The sequence below is a fragment of the Labeo rohita genome, chromosome 12 (assembly GCF_022985175.1).
Source record: "Labeo rohita strain BAU-BD-2019 chromosome 12, IGBB_LRoh.1.0, whole genome shotgun sequence".
Classification (NCBI taxonomy): Eukaryota; Metazoa; Chordata; class Actinopteri; order Cypriniformes; family Cyprinidae; genus Labeo; species Labeo rohita.
In genome coordinates, this window is record NC_066880.1 from 20,057,566 (window position 1) to 20,081,245 (window position 23,680).

At 36.6% G+C, this 23,680-nt stretch overlaps 2 protein-coding genes across 7 annotated transcripts in view; one reads left to right on the top strand and one right to left on the bottom strand.

Moving 5' to 3' along the window:
- The window catches only part of plcd3b (phospholipase C, delta 3b), a 32,605-nt gene extending 19,042 nt beyond the window's left edge, over positions 1-13,563 (bottom strand). Inside the window, exons 1-6 of one of the 4 annotated variants that reach the window (XM_051124736.1) lie at positions 13,451-13,563; positions 12,498-12,673; positions 11,365-11,532; positions 1,168-1,396; positions 669-798; positions 213-438 (exon numbers count right to left, since the gene is read on the bottom strand). In XM_051124736.1, coding sequence (XP_050980693.1) covers positions 213-438; positions 669-798; positions 1,168-1,396; positions 11,365-11,532; positions 12,498-12,564 — 820 coding nt within the window. In that variant the 5' untranslated portion in view covers positions 12,565-12,673; positions 13,451-13,563. Of the gene's footprint in view, positions 1-212; positions 439-668; positions 799-1,167; positions 1,397-11,364; positions 11,533-12,497; positions 12,674-13,088; positions 13,353-13,450 lie in introns of those variants that run through there. The other 3 variants (XM_051124738.1, XM_051124737.1, XM_051124735.1) reach the window with 3 other exon arrangements.
- A 511-nt stretch (positions 13,564-14,074) lies between these two features.
- Positions 14,075-22,135, top strand: acbd4 (acyl-CoA binding domain containing 4). 3 transcript variants are annotated; one of them, XM_051124831.1, is made up of 11 exons: positions 14,076-14,284; positions 14,496-14,642; positions 14,868-14,988; positions 15,131-15,215; positions 15,378-15,498; positions 15,579-15,707; positions 16,021-16,109; positions 16,218-16,434; positions 20,976-21,190; positions 21,582-21,635; positions 21,771-22,135. In XM_051124831.1, the coding sequence occupies exons 2-11, from the start codon at positions 14,555-14,557 to the stop codon at positions 21,894-21,896; spliced, it is 1,245 nt and encodes a 414-aa protein (XP_050980788.1). In that variant the 5' UTR covers positions 14,076-14,284; positions 14,496-14,554; the 3' UTR covers positions 21,897-22,135. The 3 variants fall into 3 exon arrangements, with proteins under 3 accessions (XP_050980789.1, XP_050980788.1, XP_050980790.1); XM_051124832.1 differs by lacking the exon at positions 14,496-14,642 and having other exon boundaries at positions 14,075-14,284; XM_051124833.1 differs by lacking the exon at positions 14,496-14,642 and having other exon boundaries at positions 14,924-14,988.
- The last annotated feature ends 1,545 nt before the right edge of the window (positions 22,136-23,680 follow it).

Here is a 23,680-nt window from a genome sequence, read left to right on the forward strand (position 1 = left end):
TTCATCTAACACACCTGAATCAACTCACCAGCTTGGGTGTGTCCTATAACACATACAAAATGTGTAGTGCAGGGGGTGCTCCAAGACAGGTTTGAAAGACCATTAAAAGGTCATTCACAATTGTTCTGCGTTTTTATCACTGAATATTTAGAGAATATTTAGATCCTACCAAGAATTGTTTGTTTAAATCATAGTAAGCAAAGTGTGAATACCCCATTCATTGAGCTCATAGGTAAGGATGAGGCTCTGAGCATGTACAAGCGTGTGGTCTTCGCCCTGGTCTTTCAGGAATTCACGCAAATCCACAGTGGACAGGACATAACCGTTAGCGGAGTACTGCTGAAACACCGCATCAAGCTCAGGGCGACGTAGTAACTCACGGCAAAACAGCTCAATCTCCTCATGTTCAAGCCTTCCATCTGCTGATTTATCACACTTCTGATATGCAAAGATATATATAAAAAACAAATTAATTTCTTCTCATTTCTGCATATAAAGTAAAAACATGTATACTGTTATTCTTGTATTCTTAAAATCCATTTTGTCTTTAGTGTTGATTATTGTAAGGTGGTTATTCAACATCACCGGCTGATTTGTTCTGTGATTAAAGAGTTTTCTTTCAAAACATCCCAAAGCAGGTCAAGAGCTGCCAAAGAATAAAGGCTGACCTTGAAGAGGCTGGCAGCATTTTCTTCACTCAGCTCTATGTTGATCATCTTGAAAAGGGTCTGGACCTCCTCATATGTCATCTTGCCATCATGGTTCATGTCAGCTTGTTTCAGGTAGCCATAGATCCAGGTGAGAGCAGTCAAGGGTATAAACAGATTAAATAACAGCCCTAGTTTAAATGTGTTGTGACATCCAAATAGACATTAGTTAGGGTTGCAGCTATATTTCGTTCAACATAACATGGGGCATATATACAGTCTATTCAATAGATTGTACTGTCTTACGGACTATGTACACAACATTTTTATATTTATGTTTAAAAACAAGACATGCAGTGGAGTAATACAGAAAATAACACAGGGTTGGAGGTCATTTTTGTACAACTTAAAAGCTCATGCAAACACTCCCTTCATCATGTGTAATTGTTTACTGAGGGTAAATGTTTACCAAGCTGGGACTGCACAGTACAACTATATCTAATTTTCTGCTGAAGGATATTTGTCAAGTTTCTCTTTCTGGGTCATGTTGTTTACTCTGCCCTGTAGGGTTTGAATGCCATGGACCCAGTGCTGGGCCTCCTCTTTTGTGTCACACTGGAGATCCAAGCTCTTCCTTCCTCCCTTGAACACAATGGTAAGACACTGCTCTTCTGGAAGCGAGGTGGCCAAGTTTCTCAACGTCTCAGACTTACAACCCTCCTGCACGCACTCCACTTCCATCACAGAGACTAAGAGGAAAAGGATATTTTTAATTTGACAAAACTAGCTTAGTTTAATCAAACATTTAAATTGATGTAGGGTGTGTCTCAATCAGCTCCCTAGCTCGTGAATCTGCATATCGTGTACACAAATCCAGGCACTTGTAAGTTCCCTAGCTCACTGCACATTAGGACAGTAATTACTCCGTAATGACTACGTACAATGTCAACTGACAACATAGTAGAACGTCGTTGTTGGAATTAATAACAGGCAGGACCAATCTCATTTTGATATTATTTTTTATTCTCTTTAAACACATTGTTCTTTTACATGTTCCTACAACATTTCAGCCAAACATTAAATATTATATGTTAATTAGATGTGTTTATTACCTGTCTAGCGATGTGTGTTTATGTTGAAATATACTAAAAAAAGAGTTTGTCTTTTCAAATTTTCTATTGTGTATTATTATATTTAATGAGTTGGCTCATGTGGTTTGTTTCGCGCTTCAGAAATGTGATGTTATTTCCAGTAAGGGAGTATTGTGAGTACCGATGCTACCTAGAATTTGCAATGCATTGTGGGATTTTTCAGGGAGCGAACGCTCCAGTGCACTGGAAGGAATTTGTGATTGAGACAGCCCTTAAAATGGCCGACTCCCTGATCAGTGCCATGACTACTGAACAAGGAAGCTGATTGAGACGCACCCATATTTAATATTGACAGTAGCACTAAAAAAAATGAAGCAAACAATGATTGAGCCAAAACACAGCCATCTTTGGTTTTCCAGTCTCTGTGTATAATTCAGCAAACCAAATAAGCCAAAACAGCCCCTAAAATTAGAAAATGCTCATGCCAGTGTGCAGGAGGTAGACAGCATTGGCCTAGAACATACAGTATAGATTATTTACTCTGAGACAGTCTCCATATTTGTGTCCTGTCAGCTATTTACTTTTTATGCAAAATAAGTGGCTGTGACACTAAAGCTAAATGTCTGCTATACTAACAGTAATTTTATACTGATTTATAGAGCAAACATTACATGGCCTGTGTTAACAGAGATTTGTTTTACGGTGGAAATCACCTGATGTTTTCATTTCTTTATTTATCACTCTACTCCAGGTAGAAAGTGATTGGTAAATAATCTTTGTTTATTTCTGCACTGAGGTGCCAAAACAAAGAACTGATTATAAACAATTTTCTAGTAAACAGCACACAACGAAGACTTTAAAATATGAGCTGCTATTTTTGGATGAAAGGAAACTGCAGCAGCAACAACAAAAATGGAATTTTAGCTTATTAGCAAACATTTATTGAAGTTTCTCTTTCATCAGAAGTTTCTCTTTCATAGCTGAAAGGGCATTTTAGGGGTGAATATATTTCTTTACTTATTCATCTTTTATTTTGTTTTATTTTATTTCACAGCAATACTATGCTAAAATATATGTTAAAATATAGATATACAGTACTATTTGTAATTTATATTTTACTAAAAAAGAACATAGAACCTTTATTACGGCAGACGACTCACATGATATGTGCATGATTTGCTGGAGTGAGGAGCATGCCAGGTAATATCTCCGCTACATCCAACCAAATGTCTTATACAGGGGTGCATTGATTGTGTGTCTGGGCTGTTAAGATTACATTGGACACAGATTGCCAAATAAGTAGAAAAAAAAAGATTTAGCATTTTTAACATGTGATATGTATTCTGTAAAAACACTTGTGTACATTTGTGTGTGTGTGTGTGTGTGTGTGTGTGTGTGTGTGTGTGTGTGTGTGTTGTTTAAATAGATTTTTTTAAAAACAATAAATCACTTAATTTGGTCCATTAATTTTGTTTCAAATCAATTCATGCATCACACTCTGAACTGGAATGTATCCATCTAACAACAAATTGTAACTTAATTGTCATGTAATACATTTAAACATTTGGTGCATCCAGGTCCCACGCAATTTCTTTTTTTTTTTTTTTTCATAGAAGTGAATATAGAAGTCTTGAAAAAATAAAAAAATAAATAAAAATATTTGCTGGATAGGTATGGATGCTGGTATAAGCTGGTCCTTAGTTGGTTATGAGCTGGTTTAACTTGGTCCTGAGCTGGTTATAAGCTGGTCCTGAGCAGGAGTTAGTTACTCAAGACCAAATTATAACCAGCTCAGGACCAGCTCAAACCAGATACCATGCTTCAAAACATACCTAATATGCTATTTTTTTTTTTTTTTTTAATCTTTCTCCCATTCTTTTTGGCTTTGTACTTGTTTGCTGCTTGCATCTTAATTTGGTGTTAAGTTTCTCAACTTTCCAGTGGATAGTTGTGTTTATAGCTGTCCCATGTAAGTTTGATTGTTCTTTATGCTGAACCACCCTTGGTCCCACAGTCTTTTAATGATTTTACAATTAGTGTTTGATTGTTAAAAATAAAGTTTGTATTTCAGTATACACATCTCAGGTCAAGTTTCTGTGTGCCATTTTTAGTCATAAATTCAGTATTAAGATTCCCCTGTTGTCAGGGTGGCGTAGTCATTTGCAATGTCCTTTTCCGACTATGTTCCGCCCCGACAATGCCCCTTTCACACTGTAAAACGTGTAAAGCAGTTCCTTGAAGTTAAGAACTCTGAAATAATGAAATGGCCAGCCCAGAGTCCTGATCTAAACCCAACTGAAAATCTCCGGAAAAACCTTGGCTACAAAATTACGGCCTCTACATTTACAAAACTATAGAAGAGAGTAGAAGAAGAGTGGACCAAGATCATTGGAGCCATTATATGCTGCAGAAACTCTGCAGGAAATTCACTGGGAAATATAATACTACTTGTATTAGTTGGTATTTATATACTAATAATAACATGAAACTAATATGAAGTCCAAATACATCATATTCATCACAGATGTATACAGATATAGATAGTACACTGATTCTTATGACATAAAATGAATGCTGAAGGAACGTTCAGTTTTTTAATACCCTGTCCCCCACACATAACACTCACTCACATACATATAATATCTTTAATGATATACACTGTTCACAGTACCCTTGCACAGTAACTTGGTTGAATAACCTTATCATTTCACTACATCTTTGTGGATAACTCTGTATGTGACAAATTACCTTTGTATCCTTCTATCTTTACTGAGTAACCCACTATTTTGTAGAGGAGGGTCAAAATAACAGTTTTCGCCTGAGATTTGGCGCCAAATTACAGGAGGAGAAAAATTACTTCAGAATGATGGTAGCATCATTATGTTATTTTTACACAGAAATTGGTAGGTCTAAAATCTAAATCTAAATCTAAAATCTGTTGACTTTAGTAATCTTTGAGGCATTACATGCCAATGGTGTGTGTTTCTCAAAAAAAAAAAAAAAAAAAAAAAAAAAAAAGCTCTTTACAAGTTTTTTTTTTTTTTCTCCAAAGTTTTCATCCCTGTAACTCAAGAAGTATTAAAGATATCTCAATGATAGTTACACTAGCTGGACGTACACCCGGTTGTAACACTAGGCTGGACGTAAAATGCACATGCATAGAATTAATACCTGTTGAACCATCTAAGCATAGTGCTATGTCTGAGACCAAATCTTACGCCTAATCAAAGGTAGGTGTAAAGTGAAAAGTCACGATTTGCTCGGACATTATTAGTTTTTAGGATTCATATCTGTTAATTATTACTGCAGACGTGAACTGTAATGTGTAAGGTCTTTTAAGGCAGGATAAGCAATATTAATTGCAAAGCTTGGTGTAGGCTATACCACACTGCCGAGAGTAATTGACCTAACGCAAAATATGTTTCTAATAAATGTTTGGAAATATTTCATGTCTTTAAGTCCATTTATTATTTGTAGTGCACCTGGCATCCAATAAGTTTTGTGCTATGTTACTTTTAATCAGAAATAATGTATCAGCTTCCAAATTCTGTCAATTTTATCACAAAATATTAACTATAAATGTTCACCGTTGCACCTCAGTTCAAGTGGTACATGAACTGATTATCTGTCTCGTCTTTGCTACTAGGTCTATCAAAAATAAACATGAAATATAGCTACAAGCAGTGATGATGGGCCAAAGCCATCAGTGCAACCGCCAACCTGGTGGCACCGGGAAAATGATGCACAGCAGGCAAATGCATTCACAGCAATCCTCTGGCAGTCTGGTTCTAAGAGTTACAGCAATGAAAGGGTTACACTATAACATCATGAGTGTGAAACACACACACACACAGTATGATTTAGAAGCTTGTTTACCCATGGGGACCTCAATGAGTCAGTGTGTATTCATTTTGTATTCAGGTTTCAGTCCCCACCAGAATAGAAAAACAAGGCCACACACACACATACACACACACACACACACACACACACACACACACACACAAAAGAGAACAATATATTAAACTTTTGTAACACTTTACAATAAGGTTTTAACTGTAAAAATTAAATAACTATGCTAGTTACCATGAACAATATTTATATAGCGTTTATATAAATATATAAACGCTACATAAATAGCGTTGCGTTTTTTGAATCATAGTTAATATTGTTCAAATTTTACTACTACATTATTAAAATTTATAATGTACATTAGTTAATGTACCACGAACTAACATGAACATTTTTATTAACACTAATAAATACTGTAAGAAATATACTGTTCATTCTTAGTTGATGTTAGTTAATGCATTACCTAATGTTTAAAAAAATGATTGTAATGTATTACCAAAAATTTTAATGATCTATACATTTTTTTTTAATTATCTTAATGATCTATAAGCATTTGTGAAATAATTCTATAAATTACCAGCACAGTACATATTAATTTATTCTACTTTGACTTTAATCCTAATAATCACATCTATGTGATAGGCATCATACAATGAACAAACTGCATTAGTTTCATCAAAATCAGACAATGTATGCAACAGTTATTAGACAATTCCTGTTTCTCATTTCTCACCATAATTTTGTGACCTTGCCACAACCAATCTGTTTGAGATATCAAAAATCCCTTTGCAATGTAGGATCCCCAATGTCTTGATGTCTTGAGTTTGATGGCAAATGGATGGAAAAACTAGGAGGAGTATTGCAAATTCCACAGCTTACGTTTTTCACAAAACCCTGAATAGCTTCTTCTCTCTCTCTCTCTCTCTCTCTATATATATATACTTTTTTTTTTTAATTTGTAAATTACAACACTTATGAATGCAATGGCCAATTATTACCTGAATCTGTGTGCACCTCTTAGCAGTGTTCAGCAGCTGTGTCTCTAAAAGCAAATCTTTAAGTTTAACTGCTTAAGAACAGTAACGTTACCACCTTGCTACTGAGAAATGTCATGTTGCTTTTCAGTTGCAAAACGGTTTTACTTATAAAATCATGGGGCAGTGCTGCTGTGCACGTCTCCACATGTGTGCGTGAGTGTGTGTCTGTACTGTATGTGTGTTCATTGTGATTGCAGTTACAAGATCAAAAGCTACCTTTGCTATATTTATCAAAGGTGCCAATACTAGTGGAGGGCGTATTTCATAATGAGATTTCCCCCCCCCACTTTCCACTGTTTTACTTCAATGAAAGGTTAGAATTATTATCCAATATTAGTGGATATATATCTGAGACCATATAAATTGACAATCGTTAAAGGTGCCATAGAATGGAAAACTGTATTTACCTTGGCATAGGTGAATAACAGTTCTGTACATGAAATGACATACCATGAGCCTCAAACACATTGTTTCCTTCTTATGTAAATCTAGTGCATGCAAAGGACCACTCAAAAAGAGGCCAATCGCAACATAACACAGACTGTGGTGTTCAGAGCCGTATAGAGAGAGAGTTGCGACAACTCCATTGACTGCAATGGACCAGTTTTTTACAGCAATGGCGGATCGTGGAGGCGCGCAATAGTTCCCGGAAGTAAGAGCTAATACTATCAGCGCCATAGAGATGCAGCAGAAGAGACCGCTGTGACCGACTTTTACAAGGTAAGACATTTATAGAACAAAACTGTATATTATCAGAGCAGTTAATTAAATTACCTTATGCATTAAAACAGATTATTATTAGATTATTCCTCACTAAATTAGTAGATTTAGGGGGGTATTATTCGTTTTCTTAAAGCAGTTTAATTCATCGTTGTGAAATTGAGGCTTTTAAACGTGATTTTTGCTGGTGGAAAGTTAAATATTAGAATTAAATTTATTGCAAAGGATGCTGATGGACCTAAGTGAGAATGAAATAGAGGAAGGCAATTTTCATTTGAGAATCATACCAGGCTAAATTACCAGAAATATATTAAATACCACTCCTGTATACAGTTGAAGTCAAAAGCTTACATACACCTTGCAGATACTGCAAAATGTTAATTAAAATAATTTATATTACCAAAATAAATACGTTTAAACATTGTTTATTTAGTACTGACCTGAATGAGATATTTCACATAAAAGATGTTGTTTACATATAGTCCATAAGAGAAAATAATAGTTACATTTATAAAAATGACCCAGTTCAAAAGTTTACATACACTTCATTCTTAATACTGTGTTAATATTGGTAAATTAATTCAAATTTTGCAGATTCTGGAAGCTGTATGTAAACTTTTGACTTCAACTTTAATAAATCTAATCACAGTAAACATGTTCTTTATTACTGTGTTTTATATTTACTGTACTTTTGTACTTCTTATCGACTGTAGAAACACTGTGTGTGGAGGAGCAGCAATGCCACAGGACTGATATGTGATAGAGCATCACTTTACCATTTCTCCCATGTTTTTCTCCTTCTCTATTTTGCTCTCAGAACAAGAACCACCTGAAGACTCCCTGTAATGAGAACACCTCTGAAGACATGACACCAAGCCTTGAGAGGACTTCAGATGACGCCAACTCTGAATAAACACATAAAACTACCAAATTTTCTTTGTATTATAATCAACATGATCAAATCATGTGATCATGACTTTAATGTATTAATTGTTTCTGCTGAATACATTATGTTAACTAACTGCATGATTTGTATAAGCTAATTTTAGAACATTTCTGCCATATGAACATTACTTTGACAGTTACACCTGTTAACAGAACTCTTATTTGTAATGTAGAAACATTAATTTTCCCGTAAAGCCGCTTTGAAACACTGTATAATAAAAAGTGCTATACAAATAAATGTGAATAAAATAAAACTTAATGCATCTTTTTTCTCCTCTCCATGTCAGTAGGAAAACCATAAATTCATTCTGCTTTCTGTGAGTGACTCTGGATCATTCCCATTTAGCACAGGAAACTACAAGGACAACATGCTTTTCCGTTTATTATAAATGAATAAATCAGTTGCTGTAAATAAGTGTATAACAAAAGTCAACATACGTAAAATATATGATTAAATGTGTAAAAACAATGTTTTAAGTTGAATATACTATGAAAATATTTATATATTAATAATTATGGGGTGAACAAGAATCAAAAACATTAAACAAGATGAATTTTCCTTAATTTAATTTTATAATTCACTTATTTGGTATTAAGACAACATACCAACAAGACAATACCATTTCAAAACAGCAAATGCAGTCTTTAACCAAAGTTACTTTAGCCTAAAATATGTTAACAAGGCAAGTAGCGATAGTTGACCACATTAATCCTCAAATATTAGCATAGTATTTTATATTTTAAATACAACACTGATATAACTGCGTATGCATTTTATAAATGATGTAAATACATTCTTTTATTGTCTACTAATTAACCAAAATCGCAGTTCTGCCTCTCCAACTCCATGTATTCCAATTGCCCGCTATGAACTTCCTGGAACTATTTGAAGTCTACACGAATCACGTGACGATCGAGCGTTTGGAACTTCCGTTGTCGCAACTCTCTCTCTATACGGCTCTGGTGGTGTTATAGTCGGGATCATTAATAGTTACGCCCCCAACATTTGCATATACCAGAAACAAGCGAGGACATTCGCGAAAATGGCAGATCATGGAAATAAATGTTATGTTTCAGGCTGTGCAGGGATGAGTTGGTGTCTGTATTCAGAAAAGCATGGAAAACAAATAACACGTTCTAATTAGGGTTGTCAAAAGGTACCGAGTTCGGTACTTTCGGTACTGAAATTTTAAAAACGTCCATTTCCCGCTCACATTTGAGCGCTGTTGAGCAGATTTTTAAACATCGCTGATTGGCCATAGTGTTCACGCGCTCAACAGATATGACTGTGATTGGCTACAATGATAAGCCATTCACGCTCCTCACCGAGCGCTCACATATAAGCACAACCAGAGCGTTTTAAGGCCATGTGTGTCAGCGGATCCATAATATATCTGCATATAGACTGATCCGCTGACAGACGCGGCTTTAAAACGCTCTGGTTGTGCTTATATGTGAGCGCTCGGTGAGGAGCGTGAATCGCTTATCATTGTAGCCAATCACAGTCATGTCTGTTGAGCGCGTGAACACTATGGCCAATCAGCAATGTTTAAAAATCTGCTCAACAGCGCTCAAATGTGAGCGGGAAATGGACGTTTTTAAAATTTCAGTACCGAAAGTACCGAACTCGGTACCTTTTGACAACCCTAGTTCTAATAAAGTAACAGGAGCCACTAAAGTGATACGGTTAGCAGCTTGCTAGCGGTAGCCTGTTACATTACAGTACATACAGTAAGATTTCACTTACCACATAAACAGAGTAAGGAGAGATGACTGAGAACGATGGCAAATGATTTACAGATCCTGAGCAGCATAGACAAGCATCTAATCTTGTAAAATGTGTGGTAAGTACTGCCGCTGTAGTATACACAGAGCATGTGCAATCGCAAATTTCAAAAGTAAAAGAAAAATGCTTTCGTGCATTCATGCAAAAACAGTTTCAACGCCCCCGCATATTATAGCGGCTCCCTGATTAAATATATATTTTCCTCCCTGTGTTTCCTTACTGCTGTGTGAGCTACTGAAATAAGCCACACTGTAAAACAGCCAATCAGAGCAGAGCTCATCATTATTATTCATGACCCTTCCAAATAGGGTAATAACAGACCATTTCATTCTAAGGACAAATCCTAGGGATGTAAATGGACATGTAAAACTGTTTCTGAATTTCTGCCCTTATCTAAGCCACGAACCTTATATGTAGATACCAGAGAACAATTTAAAATATTGTATCAATGCATTTTATGGCACCTTTAATTATTTATTATAAATGGTTAAAATAATAATAAAATAATTCTTCTGCATTAGTGAATGTATTGTTGAGAGTAAAAGAGAGTAAATGTCTCTTATGAATTAAAATGGTTGATTGTCAGTTCATCTGAGTCTAAGAGGTGGATTTCAACAGACAAACATCAGACTTTAGATTTAATGAATGATTAAACTAGCTAAACTCAAAATAATTAAATCCAAAAATGAAAATTCTGTCATGATTTATTCACCCTCAATTTGTTCTAAACCTGGAAATAAAAATACTATGGAAGTCAATGGCTACCAGCAACTGTTTGGTTACCAACATTCTTCAAAATAGTGGGTGTTCACGCACACGTCTCAGCCACATCACAAAACATGATCTTTCTAACTAAGAGCAATTATAGAGCATAATTCTAATTTAAGCCATGTGCACAGTTGCCAGGGCAATGATAATAAATTCATATGAACTATATGGAGCAAACCATAAAGTGAAGGGCTGCTCTCTTCCCACCCAGTCACGGACTGTAATTAGAGTGTACAGTGAAGCTTAGAGAAACCCCCCAATCTGAACTGCAAATAGACCAGCCCTGTAATGACCGTCAGTGCTGCGGCTAGTAGAGCCTGTTTAGACAGCCATAAATAGGAGGTGTATTTACCGGGAGGGGCTCTTACAGTTCCAGAGCACAGAACACAGAACTTCACTTATCATCTACACACCTACAGCTTCATAAAAACCTTATTTTTAACATTTTCACACACAGCACACTACACAGAAATTCTTCTAATAAATAAACACACTATATGCTGAGTATGACAACTCACAGGACTGCTGACATTTGGCTTTGTTGGTGGCCTTGTTGGATTCACACCAGATAGTGACTCCGTCATTCATCAGCTTTAGCATACGCTTCCTCTTCCAGCGTGGAGAACGCACCTTCGTCATAGAAGAGCCTCGCAGCATCGTTTTCACGTCGTCATCATCCTGGACCCCTGCAAAGTTTAATAAAAAGACTCATGACTGTGGCACTCAAAAAATCATATTAGGTTCCTTTGCAACAAAACTACAAGGTTCTAAGAAAACAGTGAAATCCAGCATTTGCACTTGAGCTGGCTTTTATTTTATTAATGTGAGTGAAAGTAAAAGGAGTTTTACCACATTTTTACCAATGTTTTGTATTTAATGACTCAAAAAACAGCAAAGAGTCAAAAGTAAAAAAATAAAATAAAAATACAAAAAAGAAAGAAAGAAAGAAACTTAACTGCATACCTTTGGTAAAAAAAAAAAAACAAAAAAAAAACTGTATAACAGCACAGCAATATGTTTACAATCTGGTGAAAACACCAGTGCATCTTCAGCAAAACAGCTTATTTATTACGTTTGAAGTTTACTCAAAAGTCACAAGCCAAATAGTCAACCACTGTATGCCAAAAATGACAGCAACCTATTTTGAACAGATTTTAATTGTCTGAATTATTATGAGCAATCTAGTAAGTCCCAATACAACTAGCTCTCACTTTAGTCCTGGGAGTAATCAATAACCTCTTGAAATGGATCCCAAAGAGGTATTTTATTTAATTCCTTTGCTACAGGCTGTTCTTTATGAAGATTCACTGATGTACCATACAGGGGAAGAGTTATTTAATTTATTAGGGCTATTTATTGTTTCTGCTTAGCTCTGATATTAGACCGGGACAACAATTCAAGACACTGTGGCATATATATATCTACAATATACTTTAGTCTTTAGGTATAAAAGGTCAAAGAACAACTTAAATGTCATAAAAAGAGCAATTTTCATTGACCATGCCAATGAAATTATCAGCGAAATGAGAACTGCCTATTGTGTGGTGAAGCTCACACAAATACAAAACTGAAATAAATATAACTGTGTGTGCAACAACAACAACAACAATAACAATAATAATAATAATAATAATAATAATAAATGTCTTACCCATTTTTATCAGGGGATCGTCTGGTTTAAGTTGGGAGGTCCCGGGTCCATTCTTCTTTCTCAACATGACGCAGCAAGTCCTCTTGCGTCTTAAACCGGGGAGTTTATGTGAATAAATATACGGATCGGTGTCTGTATAGTGTGCTGTACTGATCCAGCTCTAACTGTATATACATCTGGAAACAGAAAAGGCACTGCCCCTGTTTAATGACCTCATGAATGTTAAAGTGCTGCTACCGTTATATGACATCACATTACATTGGCTTCGGCTTTTATTTAAGTCTAACCTACAAAAATGCTAACCTAACGTTACATAAATATAACGATATAAACTGATGCCGCTTTAAAGCATATAAAGCACAGATTTAGGTTAGATTTAAATAAAGATTCTATTGTCCTATCTAGTATGCTCTAGAATTGAATTATTTTAACGACGTATATTTATAAGAGCAGCTCGCTTAAATGGGATTAGACACAGACAGGAAAAATAAAGAAAAATAAAGCGACTAAATCTTCAATTCAAAACGCAAATATACCAACAATTTATACCAAACGAATTGATCAAGGCTGGGCTACATAATAAATTCTTACCATACACAGTGCTGTGAAGACGAGCCTGTGCTGAGATTAGGATTAACAAAATGTCTCCCTCTAGCGATCTCAATTTAAAACTAAACAACAACAAAAAAAAACAAAAAAACAAAACAAAAAAACATCTAAATCAAACGAAGCTGATCAAATTAATTATTTCAAGCATACAAAACAAGTTTAACATTTGTATTAATGTTTTGCCACCCATTAAGATAATGATTGATGTATACATTTGAAGCTTTTATTTAAATCCAAACAGTTCTACAGAAAATATATATTGCCTCGTGCAGTGTGCAGGCTAAACGCACTAGTAATTGTACGCCATTCAGTCTTGCCAGATTGGAAATGTCCAAGTATCGTACCTGAAGTTAAAAATGATCGTATTTGGAAGAAAATTAAAGTACACGAGTTAAACGTACAGAATACAGCTATTTATCTAGACCAATAACTTTTTGACACGACCTGCAAATTACCACAACAGATAAATAACTAGCCTATTTTAGTGGGAAGGTCAAAACTCCACCCCTGAGTCGCTGTCATCAGAAGCCGGCGTGTTGCCAGATGCTGAAGGGGTCCTTTTGCTGTACAGGTTTGATTTGATGCCGCTGTTGTGACCGCAACATAGTGCTCGTTGGCTTAAAAGCAGGGCACGCTAGACATAGGATCCACAACTAGATTAATTAGTATAGAAGCCCTATGATTACAATGACCATCATTTGAAGTTTAATAAAATTCTGAAATTATCGTACATTATGGGATTTTTTTTATCTGATCGTACATCGTAGAGGTCTAAAATATCGCACAAAACCGATAATTTTCGTACGTCTGGCAACACTGACGCCATTGAAAGATGGTTAAAGACAAACACTTAAAAATATTAGCGATATAAAACCGCAGTTTTGTAGGCTAAATGTTTATTTGATTTTCGCAACTCCTTTTTCTTTCTTATTTCTCGTTTGGGACAGAAACCAATCGTCGCCGTAATACTCCATCACGTGAATGAACCAGGAAGTGAACTCCTGGCCGAAATTCCAAGAGGTGAAAGATCCCCTTTTTAGAAGACAGCAGCACACTGTTCTAAAACTCACTGATTGTAGAAGGCGCACCGCTTTGATAAAATGTGATCGGCCATTATATTGTCTTATTACAGTTATACGGTAGTGTTCGGGTGTAATGGCAGCAGGAGTACAAGGCAGGTGAGTTGTACCTTGCTTAACGTTATTCTGCTTGACCCACTGGCCAGTAACCCTGGGAGAACATAAAATCTTAGTCTCCTGGAAAACTAATAATTATAATGATTAAAGGGTGGGGAGGCGGCAAGTGTCGTACAAGTAATCTGAGAGCACAATTTCTTCCAAAACTTGATTTCTGAATGACACATTTGTCACCAGTGAATATAATTCACAGGTTGTCCACTTAATGAACATTCGGCTGCAGGAGTGTGGGAAAAATAAACACCGTATGATATGCCAGCTCTTACAATGTCAGAGATCGAGGACTGTCAAAGACGCTTTCAGGCAGCTGTCGACGTCATTCAAAGTCTACCCAAAAATGGTAGCTTTGCTCAGCATTGACAAAAATTACATTATTGATTAATGACATCATCACTGTTATGTACATAATATCTTCCTGTTGTAGCAAGTATACAATTTACACAGCTTGTAATTTCTTAAAAGCAAAGCTGTAAATTATAAATACAAGTCTATCTCATCACACTGACTTGAATAATTTGCACCAGCTCATGGCACCTGGGGTAAATTTTAAAATGCACTTGCACAGGTTCCTACAGACCCTCTTATGAAGTGATGCTGCGGTTTTATGGTCTATACAAACAGGCAGTCTGTGGCCCATGTACAGCGTCACGCCCCGGATTCTGGGACCCTGTAGGCCGTTACAAATGGTAAAGCTTTTAACCAGTTATGAACATCATATTCAAGTGCTATAATGCACCTAATTAAAGTACATTTAACAGTTTTCAGAGCCCTCAGAACATTTAAAGGACTGTTTTATGTTCATGGCATATTTTTCTGGTCTTGTGTCAGGGATGCTTGGAATCAGCTTGGAGACATGAGTCGGGAAAATGCCATGGCTGCTTATGTGGATGAAATGAAGAAAGTTGCACAAGAGGTGGAAGAGCTTGAATAATACCTAATAAATTGTTAAAACAACTTTAGGGAAAAGAAAGTATTGGAAAATGTTCTATAAATCAAGTCTGTGTTCAGAGCAGCCAAGCAGGTTTTTTTTTTTTTTTTTCATATAAGTTAATTTGTTGTCATTTATTATTTACAGGTCATAGACACCATGCAAATCAATGAGAAGACTGCATCCTTTTTCCACTATTTTGAACCTCTCTATCTTGTCATTCATGATATGCCCAGACCTCCAGAGGCACTTTTATCTCTCAAATCAGGTGTGCATTTATTTATTTATTTTGGTAAAATACTAAGAGTTCTGTGTGATAAAACTATGATTTTGGTGTGCATTTTAAAGATGTAAATGCCAAAAAAACAGCTGATGTTTGGGCTGATTATGAAGTGGAGAGGGCAACTCAAGAACCGTCTCTTCATCAAGAGGACACAGGGATGGTTGCTGAAAGTGAACTTCAAGCTGAGAGCACAGGTAGTGGAATGATTATCTATAAATGAGGGATCCAGAATATTTGCACCCCACCAAAACACATTTTTACAATGGAAAATTTTGGCTTTAAGCTTGTACAAACAAATACTTGCAATTTACACTTCCTTTTTCTCTTTAAATTATATTGCAACCTACTATGGCTGAAATGCACCAGTTATGATCACTGTTCAGACATTGTTCAACACTGTTCTAACCACAGTTGCTGTTTAAACATTTGACTGCTGTATAAGTACTAAATAATGCTTAGATTGTGCACGCTATATTCCTTCACTTTCATCGCCATATATGTGTGTAGAGACACCTGTGTCTGAGGTTCAGGGGCCGACTAGTGACTCAGAGAGTGAAATCTTCTGTGACTCATTGGAACAGCTGGACACTGTTAAGGTCTAAAATTTGACTAAATCTAATTAAAAATTTGATGACATTCTATATTCCGCATTTTGTACACTTTATTTTGTGTGTGTGTGTGTGTGTGTATATATATATTTACAGCTTGCTGAAATGCCAGATGGTAATATCACTTCCCACAGTGGCCATGCACACACTGAGTCCTCTGGAATCCAAGAGCATCAGTACAGCCCTCTCTCTCAGGTGACTCAGATCGGTGCTGGACATGGTGGTGAGGGAGCAGAAGATAGGCATGGTCCTCCCATAAGGAGGAGAACCACAGGGAGAGAGGGGATGCAGCAGGGATGGATGGGCCCCTCAGGTAAATTTAAACTGGATTTTTAATTTTTAATTTAATTAATTTTAAACCACAACCCCTCTTTGGCTTCTTGTGTCACTATCACAAGTGAAATCATGTAACAATATGTTGGTACATTTGTTAAAATTATTTAAAATTTCCAAATGCATGGATTGACCATTTCGGGAATGACATCCACATATAAATGCATTCATTTTCTAAACTGCAATAGATGGGACAAAAATGTGGTGTGTTAAACTAGATGTGCATTAGGGCTAGAGGACCCTCACTAATTTCAGAAGCATAGAGACAGAGACAGAGCGGCACGCGTCATAAACTAAAAACCACGCCCACCGGAGGGGAAACAATCCAACACTCTCTATTGACTTTGTATTGCGGGAAGCTGTCTCCTTGTCATTTCTGACCTATAACAAAAAACAGAACAATGTCTAAAAGTTGCTATGTGACAAGGTGTAAAGTAAACAAACTAAAAAACCCAGAACTACGTTTTTAGAAGTTGTCAACCCCAAAAACAAGCGTTTAAAGACACAAAAGTAGAGCACAATGTGTCATATTACTCTGAGAACTACGCCCACTGAAGGGAAACGCAATTGGCGATAGGAAGCATTCATTATTTTTAACCATGATAAAGGATTATTTCACCACCCTTTTACCTTCCATTTGTTGGAGAAATGATCCAACTGAATGGCCCAACATGAAATACCCTGACATCTACAACTATTTGTGTCCTTAAACGCTTGTTTTTGGGTCACCAGCTTATAAAAACGCATTTCTGTTTTTTATAAGCTTGTACACTGTACACATTACACCTGTACGCTTTTAGACATTGTTCTGTTTTTTGTTATAAGCCAGAAATGACAAGGAGATCGCTTCCCACAATACAAAGCCAGTGAAGAGTGTTGGTTTTCTTTTTTTTTAATCAGTGACAGAAAAATCTGAAGGCTGTCCGTCACTTTGACAGATTACTCTGAGGGTGATCTATTTTAACTTGTAACTGTAATTCCCACCGCTGTCCAGATGGTGGCAAGAGTGCTCCAGTGTGGTAGCAGAGCACAGGATCCAGAACAAAAACAAATCTGTCACGAATCTTTTGCTATGTGTTTGATTACACACAGTACCAGTGCTCCCAAGTCCACGGTTTTCCCGTGGAATTGGGCTACTTTAATACTGTTGCTGCGAGTTGTTTTTTTATGTCTGCGGGTTGAAGCGACCCAAATAACATGATATTTATCCCTTGCAATGCTAATTTTACCCGGGGAACCCCTCCAAAAAACGTGTATTTTACCCCACTGAACGTGATTTTTAGTGGGGGATCCCCCTCAGGAGACCCCCCTTGGGCTACTTTTGGGCAAGTTTTGAGCAGCAGTTGGATGGGTTTTGTTGTGAAAACCTCACGTCGATGACCAACAGAAGCTATGACACCTGGATGCACTGTTGGGTAGACACAGGCCAGCAGTGGTGACGTGATGCTGTGGGCAATGTTTTCTTGGTACGCTTTAGGACCCATTATCCCAATAGCACAATTCCTGACAGCCATCAGGTATCTGAACATTGTTGCAGACCAAGTGGCAACATGGCAACTGTGTTCCTTGCAAGTGCTGACCATTACCAATAATGTGCTATACCACACTGCCAGAATCCTCAAGTAGTGGTTCGAGAAGCATGATGGTAAATTTCTGTTAATGCCTTGGCCTCTAAATTCACCTGACATGAACCTAATCGGTTGTGCTACATCACCACCATCCTGCAATATTTAGGAACTGAAGGACCTGCTGCTACATTATGGTACCAGATACCCCAGGAAACCTGTCGCCATTTTGTTGAATCAATGCCAAACAGTGGCCGCTGTTTTGTGGGGTAAAGGAGGTCCTGCAGGTTATTTTTACATAGGTGGTGATAATGTAATGGCTCATGGGTTTGTATGTGTCTATGTATGTGTATAAACAGATATACACTGATCAGGCACTGACAGGTGAAGTGAATAACACTGATTATCTCTTCATGATGGCAACTATTAGTGGGTGGGATATATTAGGCAGCAAGTGAACATTTTGTCCTTGAAAGTTAATGTGCTAGAAGCCAGAAAAATGGGCAAGAGTAAGGATTTGAGCGAGTTTGACAAGGGCCAAATTGTGATGGTTAGACAACTGGGTCAGATAATCTCCACAACTGCAGTTCTTGTAGGGTGTTCCCGGTCTGCAGTGGTCAGTATCTATCAAAAGCGGTCTAAGGAAGGAACAGTGGTGAACTGGCGACAGGGTCATGGGCGGCCAAGGCTCATTGATGCCCATCGGGAGTGAAGGCTGGCCTGTGTGGTCTGATCCAACAGGCAAACTACTGTAGCCTAAATTGCTCTGAAAGTTAATGGTGGTTCTGATGGAAAGGTGTCTGAATACGAAGTGCATCGCAGTTTGTTGTGTATGGGGCTGCATAGCTGCAGACCAGTCAGGGTGCCCATGCTGACCCTGTCTACAACCGAAAGTGCCATCAGTGGGCACGTGAGCATCAGAACTGGACCACGGATCAATGGAAGAAGGTGGCCTGGTCTGATGAATCACATTTTCTAATACATCATGTGAATGGCCGGGTGCATGTGTGTCACCTGGGCAAGAAGAAAAATGGTTCAGGAATGGTTTGAGGAGCACAACAACGAGTTTGAGGTGTTGACTTGGCCTCCAAATTCCCCAGATTTCAATCCAATCAAGCATCTGTGGGATGTGCTGAACAAACAAGTCCAGTCCATGGAGGCCTCACCTCGCAGCTTACAGGACTTAAAGGATCTGCTGCTAACAACTTGGTACCAGATACCACAGCACACCTTCAGGGGTCTACTGGAGTCCATGCCTCGACAGGTCAGGGCTGTTTTGGCAGCAAAAGGGGGACCAACACAATATTAGGAAGGTGGTCATAATGTTATGCCTGATCGTTGTAGATATAGATATAGTTTTTATTTGTGCAGTCATTGCAAATTATTCAACAGTGAATTTGTTAACAGCATGTATTTTAAAGCAGTTATGATAATTTAAATATTACATAATCAATTAAACAGTATTTACATATAACACTAGTAAAATCCCATATAATTTGTGCTGCCTTAAGTCAGAATGTTGTTCAATCAGGAAATAAAAGCTTTATTTCCATGCATTTATATTGTCACTCTATGAAAGTTGATGCATGGTTAACTTTGCATTTTAATATAATGGTGCAAAAGAAGCTTGTATTGTAATACTTATTGTACATTTGAATCAGTTTCTTTTAATAATTCCAAATATATATTCATGTTTAATAAAATACATAAAAAATGGATTTTGTTTTAGATCAATTACCTGTCTGCAATGGGCAATGTGTTTAGAATTCTATGAGCAATCCATTAATTTATATAGATCAGTGCTTGAAACATGCAGCATTATTCAGTGTGTTTATGTAATTTCCACTGAAACAGGAAGTTTGGAAGGGACATATCAAGTGCCCTTTTTAAAAATAGCCAATAAGGTTTTGTGCCACAGCACAAAAAAGCAGCATTTGACAGCTTGTGACAGCCACAGTTTATTAAAAAAAAGAGTCTAATAGATTCCTTCTTTATATTTAATGTAGAATTGCTACTACTAGAAAAAAGTGGTAATTTTCAGTAATAGTGTCTGAAAGTGTGTGAAATATGCTGATGCATATAGCACCGGTGTTATCTCTTCTTCACATCTTTGCTGTTTGTAATGCCGAGGATATCTAATGTTTGATGTTTCATCTCCTCCATTGCATTTTAAAATACAGCATTCTGTGTATAATTCAAATGGGCCAGACACGTCTTGTGGTCTGCATATGATCGGCCCTGCAATCTTGTGTCTCTGGAGCAAAGCACACTGTGTACATGCTTTGAAGATTCACATGACATGTGAAGCCAGACTTCATTCACTTCAAAGCTTGTTTAAACTGTTTGAATCTCTCTCTACCCCCTATATAGTGCACTATGTCCCATTCATCATACATAACAATAAATGTGTGAAGAAGTGACCAATTTCAGCACCTTTAGTGTCTTCTATGTCTGTGATGAGAAGCTAATGTGCCAATCAGAATTGTTGATCCATATTTTCAGAATATATCTTCCAAATGCTTATTTTATCATTGTTTTGGAAAACATTAGTTTATAGATAACTCTGAGACTGTATAAACTATATACGTTTTTTTAGGCTCACCAAGACTGCATTTATTTAAGTAAAATACAGTAAAAACTGTAATGGTGTAATAATATTATTACAATTTAAAATAAATGTTTTATAATGTATTTTAAAATGTAATTTAAATATTTAAAGCTGAATTTTTAGCATTTACAGCAGTCTTTAGTGTTACTTGGTCCTTCAGAAATCATTTTAACATGCTGATTTGGTACTAAAGAAATGAAATTGCCTTCAGGTCTGAAGCAGAATTCACTTAAAATATCTTTATCACATTATTAGTGCAAACAGACCAAGGTGATCTCAAAAGTGTGGATGAGATATCCCCAACAATGAAACCAAAAAACATTATGTATGCACATGTTTTTGTTTCAGGTTATATGTCTCCCCGCAATGTTAGATGGGTGGAGCGGCCTGCCTCTGGGGCTGGTTCAGGGCAAGGGGGCAGAGATGATTCTGAGGGTGGGCCTGACAGGCTACAGAACAGCGAGGTGCAGCAGCAGATCATTCTAGCCTTACGACAACTCAGAGAGGACATGCAGAGCGTCATGGAACGACTAGAGGTGGTTGAAGGGCTTGCAACTGCAAATGTAAGGAAGCTGAATAAAATAAAAGCCAAAAAGTGTGTGTTATTTGTCAAAGCTGAGCAGTATAAAGAATAGCGACAGAATGCTAAACAGAATTTAAACATGAAAAAACGACAGAAAAAGTAGAAAGGCTTTAAGAATTGTAGAAATAGCACAAGTATAGACATTTTCATCATCAGAAATATCCATAGATGTTATCATGGCATGTCATAAATGTTATGCAAGTTTAGATGTCATTATACAGTTTTTTTTTTATTTGTTCTGTTAAATATTTTCTTCATTAATTTTTTTTATTATTATTATTATTATTTCTACCACTAGTGACATTGATAAGTAAATAACAATTGATGTGTCTTTATTTTCATTTTATTTGTATCCATATATTTATTTTAAGGCTCAAAGTTCACAGCGGAGATCCCATTTACAGTTGACAGTTGCAGAAACTGAGGTAAAACTTGTGGCAGACTTATGAATCTCAAGACTCATTTGCTGCTTGTCATCGCTTCTCAATCATATATTGTGAATTTTGATCAAATATGCATGGAAAAGAGAATTCTTTAATATTTTAATTTCTATTTTACAGGAGAAATGGTGGCCATTTGACATCTCTGGACGTACATTGCTGCTGTTGTTAGTGTGGCCTTTTGTGACTCAGGCATTGATGTTTCTGCTGAGACGGAGGAAGAGAAAGATTAATGTGTGCTTATGAATTTACTTAAATTAAAGTAAAAGTCACAGTGATAACTAATTAATTGTGACCTAGCGTTCGGTGCTTCCAGTGTAGCACTTTGTTAGCATGAGGTGAAGAGAGGAAATGTTCTAATGTCATATCTCTGAAATCTGATGATTTAATCTTTTATGAACAAGATGAATGCAGTTCTCAGAGACATCCTGGAGTTAATTATTTAATTTAATGTTCATGATGCATTCTACGTAATTCTGGGTAAATGTAGCTGTGAGCAGATACTTTGTCAATAATGTATAATATACATTCTATTGTATTTTGAAAAGAAGCTGTGTTTATTAGCATCTCTGTGCCGATGGCTGAAATTGATGTTGTAAGTGCCATCTGTACCACAACAAAGGATTACAGTCCTGCTGATCTTACTTGCAGGATGCCAAGCACTTTGTAGCACTGACTAAAAAAATGTATGCAATCAAAAAAAGCCTTAAATAACTACAGGGGCTTTCACCTGGGTAACATGCACAGAAGCTATCACTCTGATATGAGAGGGGGAAAAAAAAACAACAGCATATTCTAACTATAATGTTTCATAATGACAGAATACACATAAATAAACAGAACAGTTGCATTTTATATATAATGGTCATGCACTTGTTACTTTTATTAAACATAAAATTTTAAAGCAGTTGTTCACAGACATAACTTATGTTTGCTGGGTTGTTTACTTTGTGTAGCTGCAATGACTTTGAATGGGTATAATTAAACTAAATCCATCTTTTCAGGAACAGCTATCGTTTCATATTCCATGCATTCATATATGTATCACGCACAGCCCCATGACACAGTGGAATTAAACTAACCGTCGGGACTCGTGATAGTTGTCGTCCACAAAAACACAAAAGTTATATCACCAATTCTTTCTGGCCCTACAAAGACTGTTTAGTGTTGTTAAAACAAATGCCTCAAGTATGTCATTAAATGACCATTTCTTAGCATTTCTGATAAAGATGGCAAGTTGAGTGCTATGTTATGTTAAGAATTATGCTTTTACGCTTTGTCGACAAAATGGTAATCTTCAAGAACACGAATTCTAAAAACTTAATGTAAAAAACGATACAGGCCATTTGTTTTGTTTCGCATTGCTTCTTTTAACAGATGCGAGGCAGCTTGCTAACTTCCTTAGCACGACTTAATTTCTGGGTGAGCCAAGCAATGGGTTTTTAGTTTTTCAAACCTAAGCATTTCCATTTATAAATGAGAAGTGACAATGCATTGCTGTTTTCTAAAACGACTTGTTTGAAAATAGCGTGAAGGCGTAAATCTAATCACCTCTAATACAAGAATGCTTTGCCAGCTAGCTAGTCACTAAATCCATCTGTTATAAAATAGCTAGCAGACTACAGAGAATTGTGATTATTTAAATGTCTATATGTGAAACGCATGTAAAATGCTTTACATGGCTAGTCTTGGCTGTAAACAATTTGCTTGTGCTTGTATATTCATGTTATTTAGACTCCATTATCCAGCTAGCTGGCTAGCTATCAATCAGGTTGCTAAACAGTCGCTTCTTCGTTTTATCGTTAGAGCTCAATGCAAGAAACAACCCAAGAATATTTATACTTTATGTTGCGACATTTCACTTTTTTGAACAAGGGAAAATACTTCTGTCGTTATAAACTGCAAGTTCGTCATCATCGTGGATACAAACATTGCAATTCACTTTCAATTGAGAACATACTGCTTGCAATAAGAACTACTTTTTGCTTGAGGAGTGATCAATCCTCACAAGGGCTCAGGGGGTGTGTTTG

What these genes read in the sequence shown, in the direction of transcription:
- acbd4 (XM_051124831.1), top strand. Translation starts at nt 14,555, where the DNA reads ATGCCAGCTCTTACAATGTCAGAGATCGAGGACTGTCAAAGACGCTTT. An exon ending in CCTGTAGGCCGTTACAAATG is followed by an intron (nt 14,989 to 15,130) that starts GTAAAGCTTTTA and finishes GTCTTGTGTCAG; the next exon opens with GGATGCTTGGAATCAGCTTG. An exon ending in AAGGGCTTGCAACTGCAAAT is followed by an intron (nt 21,191 to 21,581) that starts GTAAGGAAGCTG and finishes ATTTATTTTAAG; the next exon opens with GCTCAAAGTTCACAGCGGAG.